Consider the following 19,496-nt stretch of genomic DNA (forward strand, 5'->3'; position numbering starts at 1 on the left):
CCCTTCCTGAATCTATTGGAATATACATCTGGAAGTTGCTTTTAGAACTTTGAGATGTGTCATCTGTGAAACAATTTGCACTGGTGGCAGCCCTCTCTGCAGTGTTGCAATGATGCATTTATATACTTCACCTGTTACTGGTTTATTTGAAGTTTACATAAGTTATAACTTTAAACAACACAAACTGTAATTTTTCCTACAGTTATATTTGTACAGAATAACATACATCCCAGATGCACATATGGTGTAGTGGTGGAAGAAAATTGCCTTTATTGAGAATAAACAGTCTTGATTGTCACGTGGACTCGAATGAGTGCAGTGTAAAGTTTGCAAGTTGCCTCTTTGCCCCATCTTAGGTACAGGGTACCTGGGTATGTTGTTACAGAATAGTTTTAAAAAAGACTAGCCTGGGAATACAGAGTTTAAAAACTCCAGAATGAAAATAAACAGCTTCTTCAGTCCTTTTTCACTGAGTTCAGGCCTGCTGAGCTTCAGAACATGAGGCCACGCTGGCTTCAGTCCAGGACTCATTTTCCCTCCACCCCGGCCGGCCTGGGCTCGCTCCTGCTCCAGTCACAACTTGGCTCCCAGCTTGGCCTGCACACGCTCTGCTTTGGCTCTGGCTGTGACTCGCTTATGGTAGTGTCTTTGTCTCTGGGCCAGGAGACATGGTTCAAGTCACACCTCCTCCAGAAGTATGTAATTAACATCTCTGCACAGACTGATGAGAAAATGTATATTGATTTTAATTGCTGAGCATGCACTCATCCTGTAGATGGCAGTATAAGCTGTTCAATAAAGAGTCTGCGATTCATATCCATTGTACGGACAGGAAGGCAAACTTCCTGTGGTTTAATTCAATGCCTGTCTTCTAACTTGAATTATTGGCTGACTGCTCCAAGATTTACGTGGTGTTTTCCCTTATCTGTCAAGAGCTATACTTTGCTTTGCCCTTTTCCCCCCAAAATGTGACGGTTCATTTCCAATGAAGTTGTCTGTTTCCATTAATGATTTTTTTATTGTAGCCTACAACACATTGATATACAGGGAACAGTGGTTTGGGGCTAATCCTGATGACTATTACTCGATACTTTGCAAGTGAGAAGGTGTTTCACAGACGTATAATCAGATAATAGTGAACTGATTTCTTCAAAAGTTATCAAAATCTTGTCTTGTAGTCCATTTGCTTTCTATCTGTTTATTTTTGTAGATTATTAATCAATTTACAGCTATCTATTATTTCAATAACTCCACGGGTAGATTTTCAGAGTTACACAACTATCAGGTTGTTGATGGATTGTCACTTAGCACATGTTCTTGCTTTGCATAAGTGTAAAAAATCTTTGCATGCAATGTGTAATCATAAAGTCCGTACAGTGTGGAAGCAGCCCATTGAGGCCACACCAACCCTCCAGGGAGCTTCCGACCCAGACACAGCCCTTACCCTATCCCTGTAACCCTGCGTCTCCAATGGATGACCTACCTAGCCTGCACATCCCCGGACACTATGGGCGATTTAACGTGGCCGATCCACCTAGCCTGGAGCACCTGGAGGAAAACCACTCAGGCATAGGAAGAACGAGCAGACTCCACATAATTGCCCGAGGCTGGAATCGAACCCGGGTTCCTGCGTTGTGAGGCAGCACGGCTAACCACTGAGCCACCTTGTAAGTGTTACAAGTTGCTCTCACTTGAAATTTCCATGATTAAATATGACCACATTCTGGCAATTACCTTTCTGAAACAAGAAGCAGATAGGATTCAGAAACACATCTATCATTACAACACAAGTAATAAGTGCAGGAACTGGCCATTTGGCCATTCAAGCCCAGTCTGCTCATTCAACTTCATCATCCCTTACTTCCCTTTCTATGTAAACATCCACTGACTTCTGCTTTGGATCTACTTAAGGACAGAACCTCTTTAACTCTTTGGCATGGACAATCCCAAACATCCACAGTACGAGTGGAAATTCCTCCTCATCTCTTGTCCTAAGTGGCCAGCTGCTTATTGGGAGACTGTGACCCCACATTTTCAATTTCTCAATAAAAGGAACCTTTCTTACCCCAAAACCCACAACGCCCCAACAGTTTCTAGCCTGCCAAGTCTCTTCACAATTTCATAGGTTTCAATAAGCTCACCTGTCATATTTTTGAACTCCAAGGAAAATAGCCCTATATTACTCAAACCCTTGTTGGTCATACACTCTCACGTTAAGGCCAGACTCATTGGAAGCTACCCATCTCCTCCTGTGCTCTATGAGGAGACACTCTCTTGAATAGTTTCCTTTTACACCACCATCCACTCAGTGACCCAGTCAACCCCTGGTTTGAACTTCCCATTTTCTTTGGGACAGCATAGACAACCCCTGATCACTAATACCATACTGACAGTGACCAACCACCCAGTCCAACTTGGGAGAAAGCTCTGACTGAGCACAGACTGAATAGATGGAACATGCAATCACAGCACAGCATGCAACTCCCCACAGCTTTAAGAGTTTACAAACTTCATCATGGTATTGTGGTAGTCTGCAATCCCCAGAATAGTTGCACTTGGCCTGCAAGACTGACTGTAGCCCAGTCACCAGGACTGCAAGCTCAATGATCCCCAGCTCTGGGCAGAGCAACTGCCTGCCTGTGGACTGACATGAGACAAGCCCTTTGGCTGACTTCTTGCACAATTCCCACCTTCTGACTGTAGCATTCTTCCCTTAAAGGGCTGGTGTCCTTTGACCCTAAGTATTGGGCACCTGGTTGAATCCTATGCTACTCGTTCACTGCGTAAGGCACTGGCATATACTTTAGGAGTGAAATGACAGTGCCATGCACCAACATGTTCAGGACTCTAGACAGTGACAAACTAAACAGCATGCAAGCCCAAGAGTTGGATGGAGACCTGGAGGAGCAAACGATAATCTGTTGCTGTTACAGCAAAATAACCACTGGCTTTCATACTGGGAATTGGTGGTGTCTAGTTTCTCAAGGAAGGAAGCAAGAAATAGCAAGTGCAAAGAAATGAGGTGAGACTAGCACATACATAGAAATAACATAGGCCCCACTTAGTCATTTAAACCCCAAGAACTAAATCAAATTTATTTTCTCACTCTCAGGAGCCTGGTTTTTCTTGTCACATTCCCCCACTTTTCTCTCCATTGCCAACACCCTTCAAGGTAACAAAAGAATTCTCCAAATCCTGGAATATAACAAATAGTAACAAACCTGAATCAGGTAAAGCTAAAAGTTGACAATTAATATTATATAAAGAAATATAATTTTTCAAAAGTCAAAGTTGGCACAACCAACTAGTTAGTAACTTTATTTTGACAATATTTTTATTGTCCCCAAAATGATGGATTCTAGGAGGACTAAACAAAAAGAATGAAGGGTACAGCTGGATGAACACAGCAGGCCAGGCAGCATCAGAGGAGCATGTTCTTGCATCTTTCGGGTGGCGTCATTGTGTTTTGGTTATTATTGTGGATAGGGGGCGTGAGGGATGAGTTGTTGTCAGAAATGCGGGAGACACAGTTGAGGGCATTTTCGATCACTGTGGAGGGGAAGTTACGGTTTTTGAAAAAAAAAGGAATAGGAGATGGCCTTTTTACAGGACTGTTTATTACAAAATTGTTATTTGTATAATTTAAAAACATTTGCAAAGCTCCTCACAATACTCCATCCCCAAATTCCCAACGCAGCAAATTATTTCTTTACACAGATTAGTCTTCCCGTAGATACTGTTCAGGTATTTCTTCTTCTTTTGCCGGCAGGTTTGCAACCTCTCTGCTGGCTTTCACTGCAGCTGCTTCTTTTCTTTTCAGACGAATTTCTTCCACTTGTACTTGAGCCAGTTTAGCCTCCGCTTTCAGGGCTAGTTGCTTGATCTCTGCCACCTGGGTCTGGGCCATCTGTATGTGAGTATGTGCAGTTACTGACGCTGTATCAGCACCTGTACAAAGAGCTTTACAGTCAGAGCTGGGCTGATAGGAGGTCTACTTAAAAGAATGGTGAAAATCTGAAAACTCACGCAAGGAAAAGGCAACGGTCATAGAATTCCTCTAGTGCAGAAAAGGCCATTCAGCCCATCAACTCTGTATTGACCCTCCAAACAGCCCCCAACCGTATCGCCGTAACCCTGCATTTAGCATGGCCAATCCACCTAACCTGCACATCTTTGAACTGTGGGAGGAAACCCACGCAGACAGGCAGTCATCCAAGAACTGAAACCTGGGTCTCTGGTGCTGTAAGGCAACAATGCTAAACACTGAGCCACCGTGTTACCATTAAATCTTTACTGGGAAAGAGCAGCAATGGAATGCAGAGCAGACACAGATCAACAAACAGAAAAGTGCAACAGTCCTGGGAGGGGCTGAATGGCTTCTTCCCATTTCTACTGCAACGGCTATGGTGGAAAAACAAAAGGAAGGAGACAAAATTTGTTTAGTCAAATATGGCAACACTTTACACTTGCAGGACAGCAAGCACCAAATGCAGAGTGGTTTTTTATGTTACAGTTTATCCTATTACCAGAAACAAGACAAACAAACCCTGCTGGAATTAATGTGAATTCACAGCACACCACCATTCAGACTTCAAGCACAAGACACAACTTTCAGTTATTTCTGTTCAATGTTTAAACGTTAAACTTGAGCTGGTCCCCCACATTTTGTCCCTAATGCTAAGGATGACGGATATCACAAATGGAAAACAATTCGCACACATCCAGAAGGATGCCTTCTTAATGCTGGCAGAATATAAATTAGCACCACATTTGCAATGCACCACCAATTCACAGAGTGCTGTCACTAATGGCCAACCAAGAAACAGCTCAATATGAAGCAGTGGTGTAAGCTCAGGACAATAATCAGAGCAAAGACATAATCCAAGAAAGATGCTTTCAGCCATCATCTTGACATCAACTAAACTGCACTTGAGAGAATCGGACCCCCTCTTCAAGAGCCACAAAACACCGATCTCAAGGGAAGTAACAGACAGGCAACAGATGCTGGCCAGGCCAGAGATGCCCATTGACATATTTTAAATGCTGTAACAGCAGGATGCCACACTTCAGAAGAAAATCAAACAAACACGTAAAATATCATCCTACCTGCAGTCCCACAAGTAGATGAAGCTCGTGCTCCTGTTCTGAGTGTGCTGAACAACACAAACTGGTCCAGCAACACTTCAAATTCAAAAATGATCATGTCTCTGTTTTTCTGACTTATTCCAGTTCTAAAATCCTCTAAAATCTTCATACTCCATCTATTCTAGTGTCTTGCACATTCTCAATTTCCACTACATCAACAACCTTAAACAGTTTGAGCTGCAAGTTCCAACCCTCTTCCTAAGCTTCTCATGCTTTCTACCTCCTTTAAGACTCTTAAAAGTTACCTCTTCCACCAAACATTTGGTCACCTGCCAAAATGGCTATGTAGCTTGGTGTCATATTTGTTTGATAACACTCCAGTGAAGAATCCTGGAATATTTTTACGGTGTTAAAACGTGCTACTTAAATGCTATTTGTTGTTGTGCTATACAGGAAAAATCCCTGTTGAGTACACTGATTGAGAACTAGCTGCATTATACTGAACTGGTACTAAGATGATTCTGTCCACTTATTTATGGTGATATCTAACCAAAATTAGTCTTTGGATTCTGTGTGTAACATTAATCAAATGCAAAAAAAAGCTGCAATCAGTTTCTCGTTTAAACAGATGCTAAATGGCGAATTATTTGATCATTATTATTTGATGTCAGAAAAGTGTGTTCTGGGAAAATGCTCCGTACAATTACAGTCAACAAAATACGTGTATCTTGTTCATGATATCTATCTCCTCTTGAAAAGCATTTCTCTTGTATTTATAATTAAAATCATACAACCAAACCATATGTTTAGCAACTCAATACCTGCTTGATATGCAGCCTCTGCTGCCATCTCAGACACCTTGATTGCAGTCATCCACTTCGACTCAAAACTCAGATATTTTTCCCGATACATGTTACTCTGCAGTTAATTACAAGATAGAGCAAAAGTTACATTTCAATAGCAGTTTACCTAGGCATTAGAAAAGCTGTTGAAAACCTTCTATGCAGTAAAAATATGTACCTCTGTGGAGAAAACAAGCTTGAAAAAGTTAAATAATAATTGTTTATAAATACTTTAAATAAAATTGAAAGATTATGAACAGTGGCTGTGGTTCAAGCTAATAAACAAACAATTATTATGTGGAAGCTTTATTTCAACAGAACTAAAAGATACAATACGCAGAATGAATTCCCCAGAGAGTAGTGGAGGTGAAAATCTTAGAATCCATTAAGAAGCAATTAGATGATACAAAAAGGTTAGTATACAAATAAAACAAGTGATTAAGGTGTGAATGGAATGCTATCCTTTATGATGACAGGAATTTGATACATTAGTAGAGGTTATGCTTCAGTTACAAAGAGGGCAGTGGTTAGACCACATGTCAAATAGTGCGTGCAGATTTGGTCATCTTATTGAAGGAAGGATTTAAATACATTGTGAGGTAATTCAGAGGAGGTTTATTGAATTGATACCTGGAATGAGCAAGGTGCTTTATGAAGAAATATTAAACTGGCTGAACTTGATTTCTTTGGGGTTTAAGACAGAGGGAAGTGATTTGATTGAAGTTTAAGAACCTGAATGGTCTTGACAAGGTGAGTGTGAAAAGTATATTTGCTTGTGAGCAAGTCCAGAATTAGGGGACAGATTTTAAAAAACTGGGAGTAGCCAGTTTAGACAAGAGGGGAAAATCAGAGTGGGGGCATAACTTGGGAACTTTGTGCCTTAAACGTCATTGAAGGCAGGGTCATTGTGTACTTATAAAGCAGAGGTGGGGAGATTCATGGCACAGGAGTCAGAGGTAATCAGGGATAGAGGTAATGTGGATTTCAGAACACAAACTGATCAACCCTGATCTAACTTAATGGTAGTACAAGTTTGTATATGGTCTGTATGTTTCTGTATGGTCACAGTTTCTGACAATTAACTATTTTATAGGAGGTAAGCCCTTCATCCTCATACCTTTGGTAGATGGGTTTAAAGGCAGCTTTGTCTACATTGACATCAAAACATAGGAACTAAAGTAAGGCATTCAGCCCATCAAACCCGTTCCACCATTCAGTGAGATCATGGCTGGTCTATGGCCTAATTCCATACACTTGCCTTCAGCCCATATCCCTTAACACATTTGCTTAACAATAATTTATTGCTCAAATTTAAAATTAATGACTGATCCTGCTTCCACTGTCATGTGTGGAAGATAGTTTCAAACATCTACCAACCTTTGTGCATTGGACTGCTTCCTAACAATTCTCCTGAACAGTCTGACCCTAATTCTCAAACTAGGCCCCCTAATGCAGTCCTATTTTTCTGACATACATGTCGTATGTGAAATGACGGTGAGAAGTCTCCAATTTATCTCTTGTAAATGTAAACTCCAAACTAAAAATGTGTTTTAATTTGAAACAAGATTGGTATTGTCAACAAACAAAATGGAATGGGTTGCAAAGTAAACAATGCTGTTCTGTTGCTAGGCATAAAGGACAGTACTGTAGCATAAAGTACACTTTGCAACAGCCTGAATTTCATGTAGTGTATCTTATGTCACTAATGTCAGAAATCTGAAACAGGAGAAAAGTTCTCTTCCTATTTTAGCTCGAAACTACTTATGAGAGGAAGCACTGAAGCATACCTTTACACGAGCCTCAATTATGACCTGCCAAATGGCATCTTCCTCTTTTTCGCTTATGTGGCCAACAAGGCCAGTATACTGCTGCTGAAGTGACGTCAAGGTGTGGACAGCCTAGAGTGAACCAACATACTTATAAAAAGGCACCATTTCTTTTAAGAAAATGAGGTCATGTACAAAGACAGATTTACTTTGCTTATGTTAACATTTTAACAAACAACTAAGATATTTTGAATTCTTTAAAATTCTATCAAGTTGCATGAAAAGTCTATCATACAATTACAATCATTCTGTAAACAGTAACTTTAAAGCAAACAGAATTTTTTGACTCATGACACACAGCACCTGTTTTTCAACCACATTACAGAATCTGTGGGCCAAATGGCCTCTTTTGTACAATGCTCCTCTATGATCCTACATGACAGAGAGATTAATTTACTGATCACTACTAAGAAAATGAGATGCCTGTACAGAGCATAATTTAGCTCAAAGCCTCACCAAGAATAAAAGGAAGGTTTCTGGCAAGGTGTATCAGTTACCAGTAGAAGGATCAGAGCAGTAAAGTGAAGTTTAAACTACTGCAAAGTGCCAATTCACAGGCCTGGCAGCTGACGAAAGCAGGCTGGAGATTTTTCTTTTAAACTGTAACTGTTTCTAAACAAAACTACTTCAACATACCTTAGTATATTCTGTCAAAGCATCAATAAGCGCAAGTGTTGTTTGTGACAGGAAAGTATTGGCACCATCAGTCACTAATGAGGCAGCCCGTTTGATTAAATCCTCATGAGCAAGAGACGTTGAAGAGGACTGTGACTGAAAATCATGTGTTAGATATAAATATCAAAGGGGAAGAGGAAGAAGGCAGCATTTGTAGATACACACTATGAACATTATAATTTAGACCAATAAGCACATTTCAATTGTGTACACCAATTCTATTCAATAAAATTATCAGAATAAATTACTATCCCATGCCCTGACTTCATCAGAACCAAAAATTTAAATTTAAATGTGCATTTCAGTAAGGTTGGAAAGCAAGGTGAAACAAAACAGAACCCAATTTCAAAGATAGTTAATAGCAGACACTTTCCGTCAATGATAACATTGAGGCTACCAGAGCTTACCATTACGATGGAATAAAATCCACACCGTTCATGTGCAATTAGGCATGTAAATCTGGAAACAGTGCTTCAAGTTACCCAACTTCTCAAGGTGCAGTATAACAATGTCTCTAATGGATGCAGCATGGAAAAATACACCACGGCATGAAGTTAAGATTCCATCCCCGCTAAACATGCCAGAAAACATAGCAATTGTAAGTTGTGGTTAAATGGATTTTGAGGCAAATCAGCAACGATTAGTGCCAGCCAATACCTCTGACCCTGAAAACAATAACTGTCAGCCGGAAATCTCATTCCTTTGGGAGTGAATTAAATGTTGGAAATGTTTTATAAACTATTTTATTTTCCTGTGCATCTCATCATCTTTAAATTCCAACTTTTATTTGCTTCCTGTACATATTTTATGTCTAATTTATATTTCCTGAATCACCAGTTTAGGAGGAAGGGGTGATGTATTGGTAATGTTACATGTTCTGGGGACATGGGCTCAAATTGCATCAGAGCAGATAATGAAACGTGAACGAAATTAGTAAAGCTGAAATTAAAGCTAGTCCAAGAATAGCCATGAAAGCATTTTCAATTGTCGTAAATATCCATCTGGTTCACTAATGGTCATCTTTGAAGGACAGTCTGCCAATCTCACACGGTCTAGTCTGTGTGTGACTCCAGATCCACAGCAATGTAAGTGACTCTTTGTTGCCCCAGCAAAACATTCAGTACCAATGCAAAGTCTTATCAAAAGGAATGAAAACAGATAGACCACCTGACGTCAACCAAGGCACCAGAAATATCTCAGCACATAGCCCTGACAACCCTGCAAACTCTTCCTTCTTAATAGCTTTGCATTTTGCCCAAAGTCAGCGCAGAATAATCAATCAACAGGCTTACATTACTTTATAGACAATGACACCAAGAGAATCTTCACGTCCCAGATATCATCACTGGTTACATCTTGTTGCATTAGCAGGTCAGACCGACCAGAGGTGGCAGTATGATAGTATAGTCAGCGGTGAAATAGCCCTGGGAGTCCTCAATAGAGTCTGGACCCTATGAAGTTTCAGGGCATCAGGTCCAAAAAAAGCAAGGAAACCGCCAGCTGATCACCAGTACCGCCATCCTCAGATAACAAATCTGGAAGGGGGGGGGGTGGTGTGGCAGAAAGAGAGAGGAAGAGGGGGAGAATATCTATCATCAAGAGTGGCTCAATAGCGTGCTACTGACTGAATTGGTGAAGTCCGAAAAAGACGTTGCCATTAGACTGGGCCTGTAGCAGGCGCTGAGGAAAGCAAGGAGGAAAAACATAAGGTTCCAGTAGATTTGTAGCTCGGGTTGCAGATGCTTTGGTTGGTTGGCTCGCCGAGCTGGTTCATTTAGCCTGCACATGTTTTATTACCCTGCTGGGTAACATCATCAGTGCAGCGTCCAATGAAGCGCCGTTGTGTTTTCCCACTTGTTATTTAAATTTATATTTTCTAATTCTACGTGTTTATTGATGGCCTACTTGGCAGAGCATCAGGCCTCTAGAAATTCCTGTGCTGGTCTCTGTTTGGCCTGTCCTAGGATCCTGATGTTGTCCCAATCAAACTGGTGGTTGTCCTTATCCATGTGAATGGAGACGAGTGAGTACTGGTCATGTCTTTTTGTCGCTGGTTGGTGTTCATGTATTCTCGTGGCCAGTTTCCTTCCTGTCTGTCCAGTGTAATGTTTGTCGCAGTCTTTGCATGGAATCTTGTATGCCATGTTGGTTCGGTCCATAGTAAGGGGTCTTTGGTTTGAGTGAGCAGTTGGCGTAGGGGTGACGTAGATTTGTGTGTCACTCCGATGCTCAGTAGCCTTAGGAGTCTTGTGGTCAGTTCAGATATGTTCCTGATGTACGGTAACACGATTAGTGTGTTAGGGCAGACGGTATCTTCATCATAGAATCCCTACAATGTGGAAACAGGCCCTTCGGCCCAACAAGACCACACCGCCCCTTGAAGTATCCCACCCAGACCCATTCCCTATAACCCACACACCCCTGAACACTACGAACAATTTAGCATGGCCAATCCACCTAGCCGGCACGTCTTTGGACTGTGAGGGGAAACCGGAGCACCCGGAGGAAACCCACGCAGACATGGGGAGAATGTGCAAACTCCACACAGACAGTCGCCCGAGGCAGGAATCAAACCCGGGTCCCCTGGCACTGTGAGGCAGCAGTGCTAACCACTGAGCCACCGTGCCGCCCCTGTTGGTGTTTGGGTGACAAGCATCGTCAGATCCAGCGGTTCGAGTATCTGTTATCTCTAAATACTTGGTGGAGGTATACTTCTTTATTTTGGTGTAATTCCACGTTGTTGCAATGTGTTGATGCTTGTTTGTGGGTTTTGGGTGGTTGCTGTTGAAATTCAGGACTTGAACTGTGTGTGTGGCCTTTGTCAGAAATTCTCCGTTAGCCCTGTGTTCTACCATGATGTCCAGGAATGGGAGCTGTTCACTCTTTTCTTCCTCTCCGGTGAATTCAATAGTTAGTAGTGTCTCCTCTAGTGTAGTCCGTTTGATGATGATGGAAGTGTTGTCCATGTATCCATAGTTTGGGTTGGATCTGCAGAAGAGCTATGCTTTCGAGTATCTGCATCGCTGCTTCTGCTATTAGTCCAGAGATGGATGGCTCCATAGGTGTCCCACTGGTTTGTTTGTAGATCTGGCCACGAAAGGTAAAGTGGGTCGTGAGGGTCCAGTAGTTTCAGTGTGTTGTCTGTGGAGATGGTGTCACTCAAGTCTCATTCTTTTACTGGTGTTGCTCGTGTTTCTCTTGCCAGTGGTACCTCAGTCATTGTGAAAGGGCAGTAACATCAAAGAACACCATGGTCTCGTCCTTGTCTCCTCTTATGTCTTTGAGGGATTTCAGGAACTCCTGGGCTGAGTGGGCTGAATGGGGTGACTTGCTGACGAGGTGCTTTAGTCTTCTTTGTAACTCCTTCGCTAACCTGTGTGTTGGTGTGCCTGGGAGGGAGAAGGACTGAGAAGTACTTCCAGTTTGTGTACTTCTGGGAGGCTGTAGAATCTGGGGTTGCTTGTCCCTTCAGGTTTCATTTTTAGGTAGTCAGCTTTGTCGATGTGTTCAGTCTGTTTGAGTCTCTTTCGTGTGTTGATTATTTTAATAACCAGTTGTGGTGTCGGATCTATTTGCACTTGCCGGTATGTGTTTGTGTCTGTGCTTTAGTGAGGTAGTCCCGTTTGTTTAGTATTACTTAGTAAAAACATACTTCAACTCATCTTCACCAAATTCATCTGCAGAAGATACATCTGTTCACAACAGCATCAGTAAGAACGAGTGCCGGACAGTCCCCGTGGAGACAATCTGTGAAGCTGGGACTATCATCTTGTGTAGCACTGCGTTCAATGGGATAGATTTCAAACAGATCTAGCAACTTAACAGTAGGCATTCGTGAGGCACCACAACCTGTAGTCTCAATGGCCTAGCATTCCCCCACTCTACCAGTACAAGCCAGGAGATCAGCTTTGCTTGAAGAAAGAGTGCAGCTGGGCATGCCTGCAGCAACACCAGATATTCCTAAAAATGAGATGTCAACCTAACAAAGATACAACACAGGACTTACCTGCAACATACAGATCTGGCAATCCTACAACCAATGCATCAGGTCTAAGCTCTGCAGTCCTGCCACATCCAGTTATGAATGGGCATGGACAATTAAAACACCCCATTGCAGGAGGAACAGGAGGCTCCGGAAATATCTCCATTCTCAATGGCGGGGGAGCCCAGTACTTAGTGCAAAGGTAAAGGCTGAAGCATCTAAGCACCTTCAGTTAGATAGGCCAAATGGCAAGTAACATTTGCGACACTTGAGTGCCAGGCAATGACCACCTCCAGCAAGAGGATCTAACCATCATCCTTGTCATTCAATGGTATCATTAGTACTGAATTGCTCCTCAAAAACAACATCCGGGAAGTCACCATTGGCTACAAAGCAAGTTGAACTAACCATACAAACACCGTGGCTACAGAGAAAGTCAGTGGGTGAGGATCCAGCACCTCCTGACTCCACAAGATCTATCCACCATCTACATGACAAAAACCAAGGCAGGAATGCGATGAAACACTCTCCAACTGTACTCCAGTAATAACATCATCCAGGACAAAGCAGCACATCTGACTGGCACCCTAACAGCTTCAATATTTTTTCCTTCCAATGCCAACGCACAGGAGCGCAGATCTACAGAAACATCATCATCTGCAAGTTCTCCTCCAAATCATGCAGCATCCTGACTTAGAAATACATCACCATTTCTTCACTGTCACTGGGTTAAAATCCTAGAACTCCCTCCCTAATGGCATTGTGGACTACAATATTCAAGAAGGTAGTCTGCCACACCTTCAAGGGATTTAAGGATTGGCAATAAATGTTGGACCTTAGCCAGCAATGTTCACATTGTGTGAATGAATAACTGAAACTGCAACTTCTCCTACAAGTCAGAAGAGATTTACCAAGATTTTGCCAGGAACGGAAGGTTTCAGTTATAAGGAGTGGCTGGATAGGCTTGGACATTTTTTTCACTGGAGCGTAGGATTTTGAGAGATGACCTTATGAAGGTTTATAAAATTGTGAGTTGTATAGATAAGATGAATGCCAGGTGTTGTTTCGCTAAGGTAAGAAATTCCAAGACATATTTTAAGGGGAGATGAGAAAGATTTTTAAAAAAATAGACATGAGAGGCAATTTTGTTACACAGTGTGGTTCATGCGTGGAATGAACTTCCAGAGGAAGTGGTGGATTCGGCTACAGTTACAACGTATAAAAGGCATTTGGATAGGTACATGAATAGGAAACGTTTGGAGAGTTTTGAGCCAAGGTTGGGCAGTGGAACTAGTTTAGTTTGGGCTTACAGTCAGCACGGTCCAAGCGGACCAAAGTGTCTGTTTCTGTGCTGTATAACTCTAAGTCACACACCATTTTGATTTGGAACTATAGCTTCATTCCATTATCATTGCCGGAACTCTTACAGCACTGTGTGGAAGCAACACCAGATTGTGCACAGCAGTTAAGGCAGCAGCTTTATCAAGGGCAATTAGCAATTACAACAAAATATGTTGGTCTTGTCAAAGATGCTCATGTCCCATGAATGAAGAAAGGTAAAAGAAACTTTGGCTCTCAATTGTCACATGGTAATTTCCACTGATGCAAAGCAAATGGACTTCAAAGTAGGAGGAAGTCTCCATTTTGCTGTTTCGGTCAAAGTCACTCCACTCCACACTAATAGTTCTCCCAAAGCATAAAAAGCAAACTTCCTTTGCACACAACCTTTCAAAGCTGCAGAAAATCCCCAAGCTGTTTAATAGCCGGCCAAAAACACATTGACATAAAGTTTAATCACGTGCCTCATTGTTTGGTCAACCTTGGTAAATCGAGAGGTCTTTTCTATGCTTGTTACTGTTATGTTGTCTAGATCCACTGGTAAACTGCAGCCCTGGGTTGCAATCCTTTACAAACTAACTAAAGAATCTAGGCATTAATTTTACGTTACATGCTAAACGGCCATGTCACAGCGATAACCTTCGCTGACTAAAGAAGTTGGCAACAGTATTATTTGTTAGTGTACCACAAACAGGTTTTAACATGTGGGGAGAGGTTTAGATTGAAGTAAAGATAACTGATCGCCATTTTCAGGCTACCTCTTCCCGTTGGCTGACGCAAATATTCAAACTCCACATCATTCACCAACACTCAAAGCTCTGAACTACGTGCGTGACAAACTCCTTCCCTATTTACAACGCGCACTTTAACCATAAATTGTCGCTGTACCTGTGAAATGGGAACAGCGGCCAAAGTTGCACCCAGCCCCAGCGCCACTCTTTGCCATCTTCGACTCCTGCTATGGAGCAGAGCCAAGGAGAAGGTCCTCCTAAAATGACAAAATGCAAGTTAGAGCCGGCTAGGGTGGGAGAGCAGAACCCTTCACCGACGCTACAACATTTGAGAATCTCGCATGTCCGGCCAATAGAGCCCGAAGTCTCCGCAGCAAGCGGTGGGGACGAAACAGTGGCGGTGGGCCCCATCAATGGAATGAAGTACTGTAGCAGTTTCATGTTAATGACCTGGACAAACGGTTACATCGAGACATCAGCCTATAGAACGGCGCAGCCATTGTATCAACATTCCACCAGCTGGTGCCCGTAACGTCACTGCGTTCCACTCAGGAAGCCAACACGTAACCCCACCGTGAACTGGCGCTTGCGCACTGCAGTCTGGATAAACTGCTGAAAGGTTTGGATTGTGCCAAAATGTTTCATCGACAGGGCCTTTATCCATTAAGATGACAGCGAGTTTCTAAATGTCCAGTGGGACGCTTGTAGAACAGGGATAGCGTGTGCCAGGGGGCGCTCGCCAGCTCCAGGATGGTTGTGTTAACTCTGCAACAGGTTGACTGAAAAAGGTCAAAGTGGCCAGGGCGAATCTTTACTCAGGCGCACAGACGGTCGTTCTGCTTGTAATAAGCAATGCTTTTCGTATTTGTTGGTATCTCGTTACAGTGTTCTTGCATCATGCAGCTTTCAGCATGTTACTTTTTTTGTCCTCTGATGTATATAGAAAATAGTATGTATTCAACCTTGTTTTTATAGTGAGTGTAGGAATGGCAAATGCATTTGTTTCCTCAATATGTGACCTTTAACACTAAAGTACAAGATTGTTAAATATTTACAGTTGTACACTGATTCCCAGAAGGAAAAAGAAATAATAAAACGAGCGATTACCACATACTGGTCTGATTGATCTGTGTATCTCAAGATGGAGGTCCACTATGACCAGTACACTCACTTCCATATAGAATTTATTTTACCCGCTGAGTGTGAAATAAAATACTATTGACCAATTTTCCAAGGAGTAGCAATCTCACGCAGACTGCCACTTTGGCCCTTCTTTACAAAAGAGTCATAATTCCTTTCTGACAGTTCATCAGTAGCACAGCACTGTCAGAGGAAGGCAAACAATGCTCCTTTTCACAGCAGCCAGCTGTCAAATTCTGACGTTTAAAGGCCCCGAAAGCCACTTTGATGGCTGCTGTCAAGCAGTAGTACATGGGGTGCTGTGAGGGTAGGTAGCCAGGTGGGTAAAAGGCAGGGGCCAGGGTACCAGGTAAGTAGGATGCCAGCTGGGGATTGGATAGAGCACCAAGGGTTGGATGCCAGATGAGAAGGGTGGGGTCTGGGGGAAATTGGGTTGGTTCTGGGCCAGTATGGGGTGGCAGAGGTGTCAGGTCAGGTGGTTGGATCAGATCATTGCAGAAGGGGTTGGGTTGCCGGAGGGTTGTCAGATCAAGGCCTGGGGACTGTATGGGTTCTTGTGGTAGTGCAGTTGGGCGATGTATGCAGTATGTGTGGAGTCATTTTAATAGTTACTCAGGTGTTAAACTATCCATTTAATAGGCTAACTTTTCCTGAGTAACTGTTCTACTTAATTTCATTGGAGTCATCTGAAATTCCTGATTTAAATGGTGGCTTTTGGATGGTTCCAGGTATACAGGAATTGGCCAGTGGAAAATACAATTTCTGGGCAATTTCTTTTGGAATGCGCTGCAATAGGGATTCCACAGGATCTCATTGTACATTTCCAATCAATGCTGCCTATGTGAAGAATCTGGCCACTTTATTTGTGGGTCTTTGTACCAGTTGTAATGAAACAAGTCCAAAGCAGAGATAGTAGGAACTGCAGATGCTGGAGAATCTGAGATAACAAGGTGTAGAGCTGGACGAACACAGCAGGCCAAGCAGCATCAGAGGAGCAGGAAGGCTGACGTTTCGGGCCTAGACCCTTCAGAAATGAAGAAGGGTCCAGGCCCGAAATGTCAGCCTTCCTGCTCCTCTGATGCTGCTTGGCCCGCTGTGTTCATCCAGCTCTAAACATTGTTATTCCCAAGTTCAAAGCAGTTATTTTTTTTCTGAGGTTAGCAGAAAAGTGGGTTCCTGGAGAAGAGAGTTCACTTGGCCAACTGGCACTTTTGCAATCAAACTTAAATCAGCATCTTTTGAGAAAGTGAGTGCAGGTTATGGTAATATTCTTAACAATGTTCAATTTATTTCTCAGAAAAGGTAAAGAAAAAACCCTCATTTCCTGAAGTGACATGCCATTGGACGGTGATGTCAAACACCTTGTTGAATGTCCTGCCACCGATACCTGTGGGTATATATTTCTCCAGGGTCTGGTGTGGATGAGGGTAGCAATCTTCTGGTCTAACTAGAAGAGTCCCTTGTAGAAAGCATAATGTATTTTATTGCATCTCTGCAGCTGCTTACATGTTACATGGATATGGTATACACTATTACAGAGAATATGAGGATGACTCAATTTTCGGTCTGACTCCTTCAAAGTTCTTAGATACTCTCCCCGTCCCCTCCCTCATGACATCATCGCAGTGGTTTTTATGGTTCTCAATCAGTACTAACATGCTCAGAGTCATAACATTCTCAAATGTATAGATTGTACGTGTCACAAACTCAGACCAGACTTGGAAGTAGCTAATCATTGTTACACTGTACGTAATGGTAAGGTTATGGAGCATGATGCTCTGAGCTGTACAAAGTCCAACCTCTTATGGCGGTCTCACGCATGACCAATGAGATCACAGTGATATCGCTGCACTGGTGTAATTTACATAATCATCAAATTCTATCACTGCACCCAGCTCCAAATATTCTTTTGGCTTCCAAGTGAAACTATGTTCTTGACATTATTAACAAAAACATTTAATTAAAAACATCCTCATGATGATTGAATATGTTTTCATTTCCACCCTCTTCCCCCAAAGACCACTTTTCACAGGTTCAAAATTCAGGGAGATTTCATGATTCTCCCTGAACTGATCTTCTGAAATTTCCTGGTTTGGAACCATACAATCAGGGCTGAAACATGAGTCAACTCTGCATCTGTGCAACTATGTCTTCTACACTTCCCTACTGGAGCTTCAACCACATCAAGGAAAGAGCAGTAACTGATGAGCTGGTGGCCACATGCTGCTGTTTTAGAGAAAATCTTATTTCACCTCACTTTGGGTTTGATGACTAGCCACTGTCTTTGGGACATTCCCGGAGGATCTTGTTGCTTTGTAGGTCAGCCTTATGTTTACTCAGTTTTGCTTGGTGCTTCTTTATATTCTTCTGAACAAAAATCATCTTTCTTAGACCAGTGTCTCCAACATTGGTGCCACGTTTGGTTATGTTTTTGTGTGGTTGTTTCAGGCCTTGAAACAAGCTCAGGCCAGGCTTAGTAATTAACAGTATATATTTTTTGTTTCAGCGTACATGATGGTAAAGCTATGGCCCAGGAGGATCCATGCTGCACAGGGTCCACCTTCTCACTGCAGCCTGAACAGATGGTCATTAAGATCATCAGGACATCATACTTACCTCAGAGGCTATTTTTTAGATAATCAAACTCTATATCTGCAAAGGAACTCAAGAAGGGCCTTTGAAAGAGGGTCATTACTGACAATAGTTATGAAAGGAGTCATATAAACACTGTTGGAGGAGATCGAGAAATTGACGATGCTAGCAATATCGGAAAAAAGATGATCAAACATTGAGCCAGAATAGGGAACAAGGAAGCAGATAAGGGAGTCTTACAAAGAAAATCAGCCTGGTGCAAGTTGAGCAAAGAGGGAACTGAGACAGATGAGCAAATCATCTCACATTGTAAGATAAAAGTACATAACAGCTGTCAGACTCAAAATGAGGATGGACAGGGTGGGCAGTCAGACATGCCAAAGGAAGAGAAAGCACGTTGGAAATATTTGGAAACCCTCAAGGTTGAACCTAAAATGGTCGGGGGATCTGGCAGCTGAGAGGAAAATACAATGTTGCTTGAGATGTTTCAGCCATACCTGATGAGGGATAACCTGGTTGGTCGAGAGTAAGCACACGCTCATGCTCATATTTGAGGCTCTGGATATTGGCACTGTATTGGAATAGTGAGGGTGGATACCAAATAGCCGAATGGGTTTGAAAGCAGAAAAAAAAGGCTTTAATGAGTAGCTACGAAGAGAGAAATGGAAGAGTTCCTAAGAACGGCAACATTCAGTCCACATTCCTGTCTCGTGCAATATCAAACAAAGGTGTAATTCATCATGCCTGTCTGTGATGTAACACACTTTACTGTAGGACAGTTATTGGACTTGAAAATTTCAGGTCCTTCAAGGTATTACAATAAGGTGCTGCGCAATTGCAAGTATTTATTTCAGTTCTTGTGGTCTTTGAAGTGTGCAATTAGAAAACAGTGAACCCAACAGTCCAGTATTAGAAGTGTCACCATGGTATTTTTGTTAACGACATAATTAGATAATTTCAAATTTTCTAGAAAAGTTGCAAAGAAACCACAACAGAATAGCATAAGTAATGTAACATTGAATGAAAAAATAAGAGCCAAGGTAATACTAAAGCTCTCGCATCAATTGTAGATGGACATATAACCTTAACAGTCAGTAATAGGGATTGTGCAATGAACTTGTCTTGCACTTATTGATAATAATTAAGCATTAAGAGTAAACCCACAGCACTGCATGGTGAGTTTGGATTTTGGGGCCCTGGTAAACTATAAATGTACATAAAACAGCTATTGAATTGTTAAAATTGTAAGGGAAACCTTTTTTTTAAAATCAGAGTACCTATGTTC

General features: G+C 42.1%; 1 protein-coding gene across 2 annotated transcripts; it reads right to left on the reverse strand.

Moving 5' to 3' along the window:
* Positions 1-3,595: 3,595 nt before the first annotated feature.
* Positions 3,596-15,064, reverse strand: LOC125464352 (diablo IAP-binding mitochondrial protein-like). 2 transcript variants are annotated; one of them, XM_048556672.2, is made up of 6 exons: positions 14,930-15,064; positions 14,637-14,736; positions 8,390-8,524; positions 7,715-7,825; positions 5,907-6,003; positions 3,596-3,948 (listed from the first exon to the last, which is right to left on the reverse strand). In XM_048556672.2, the coding sequence occupies exons 1-6, from the start codon at positions 14,977-14,979 to the stop codon at positions 3,719-3,721; spliced, it is 723 nt and encodes a 240-aa protein (XP_048412629.1). In that variant the 5' UTR covers positions 14,980-15,064; the 3' UTR covers positions 3,596-3,718. The 2 variants fall into 2 exon arrangements, with proteins under 2 accessions (XP_048412629.1, XP_059511040.1); XM_059655057.1 differs by having other exon boundaries at positions 3,741-3,907.
* Positions 15,065-19,496: the final 4,432 nt, after the last annotated feature.

Source organism: Stegostoma tigrinum, chromosome 26, assembly GCF_030684315.1.
Source record: "Stegostoma tigrinum isolate sSteTig4 chromosome 26, sSteTig4.hap1, whole genome shotgun sequence".
Classification (NCBI taxonomy): domain Eukaryota; kingdom Metazoa; phylum Chordata; class Chondrichthyes; order Orectolobiformes; family Stegostomatidae; genus Stegostoma; species Stegostoma tigrinum.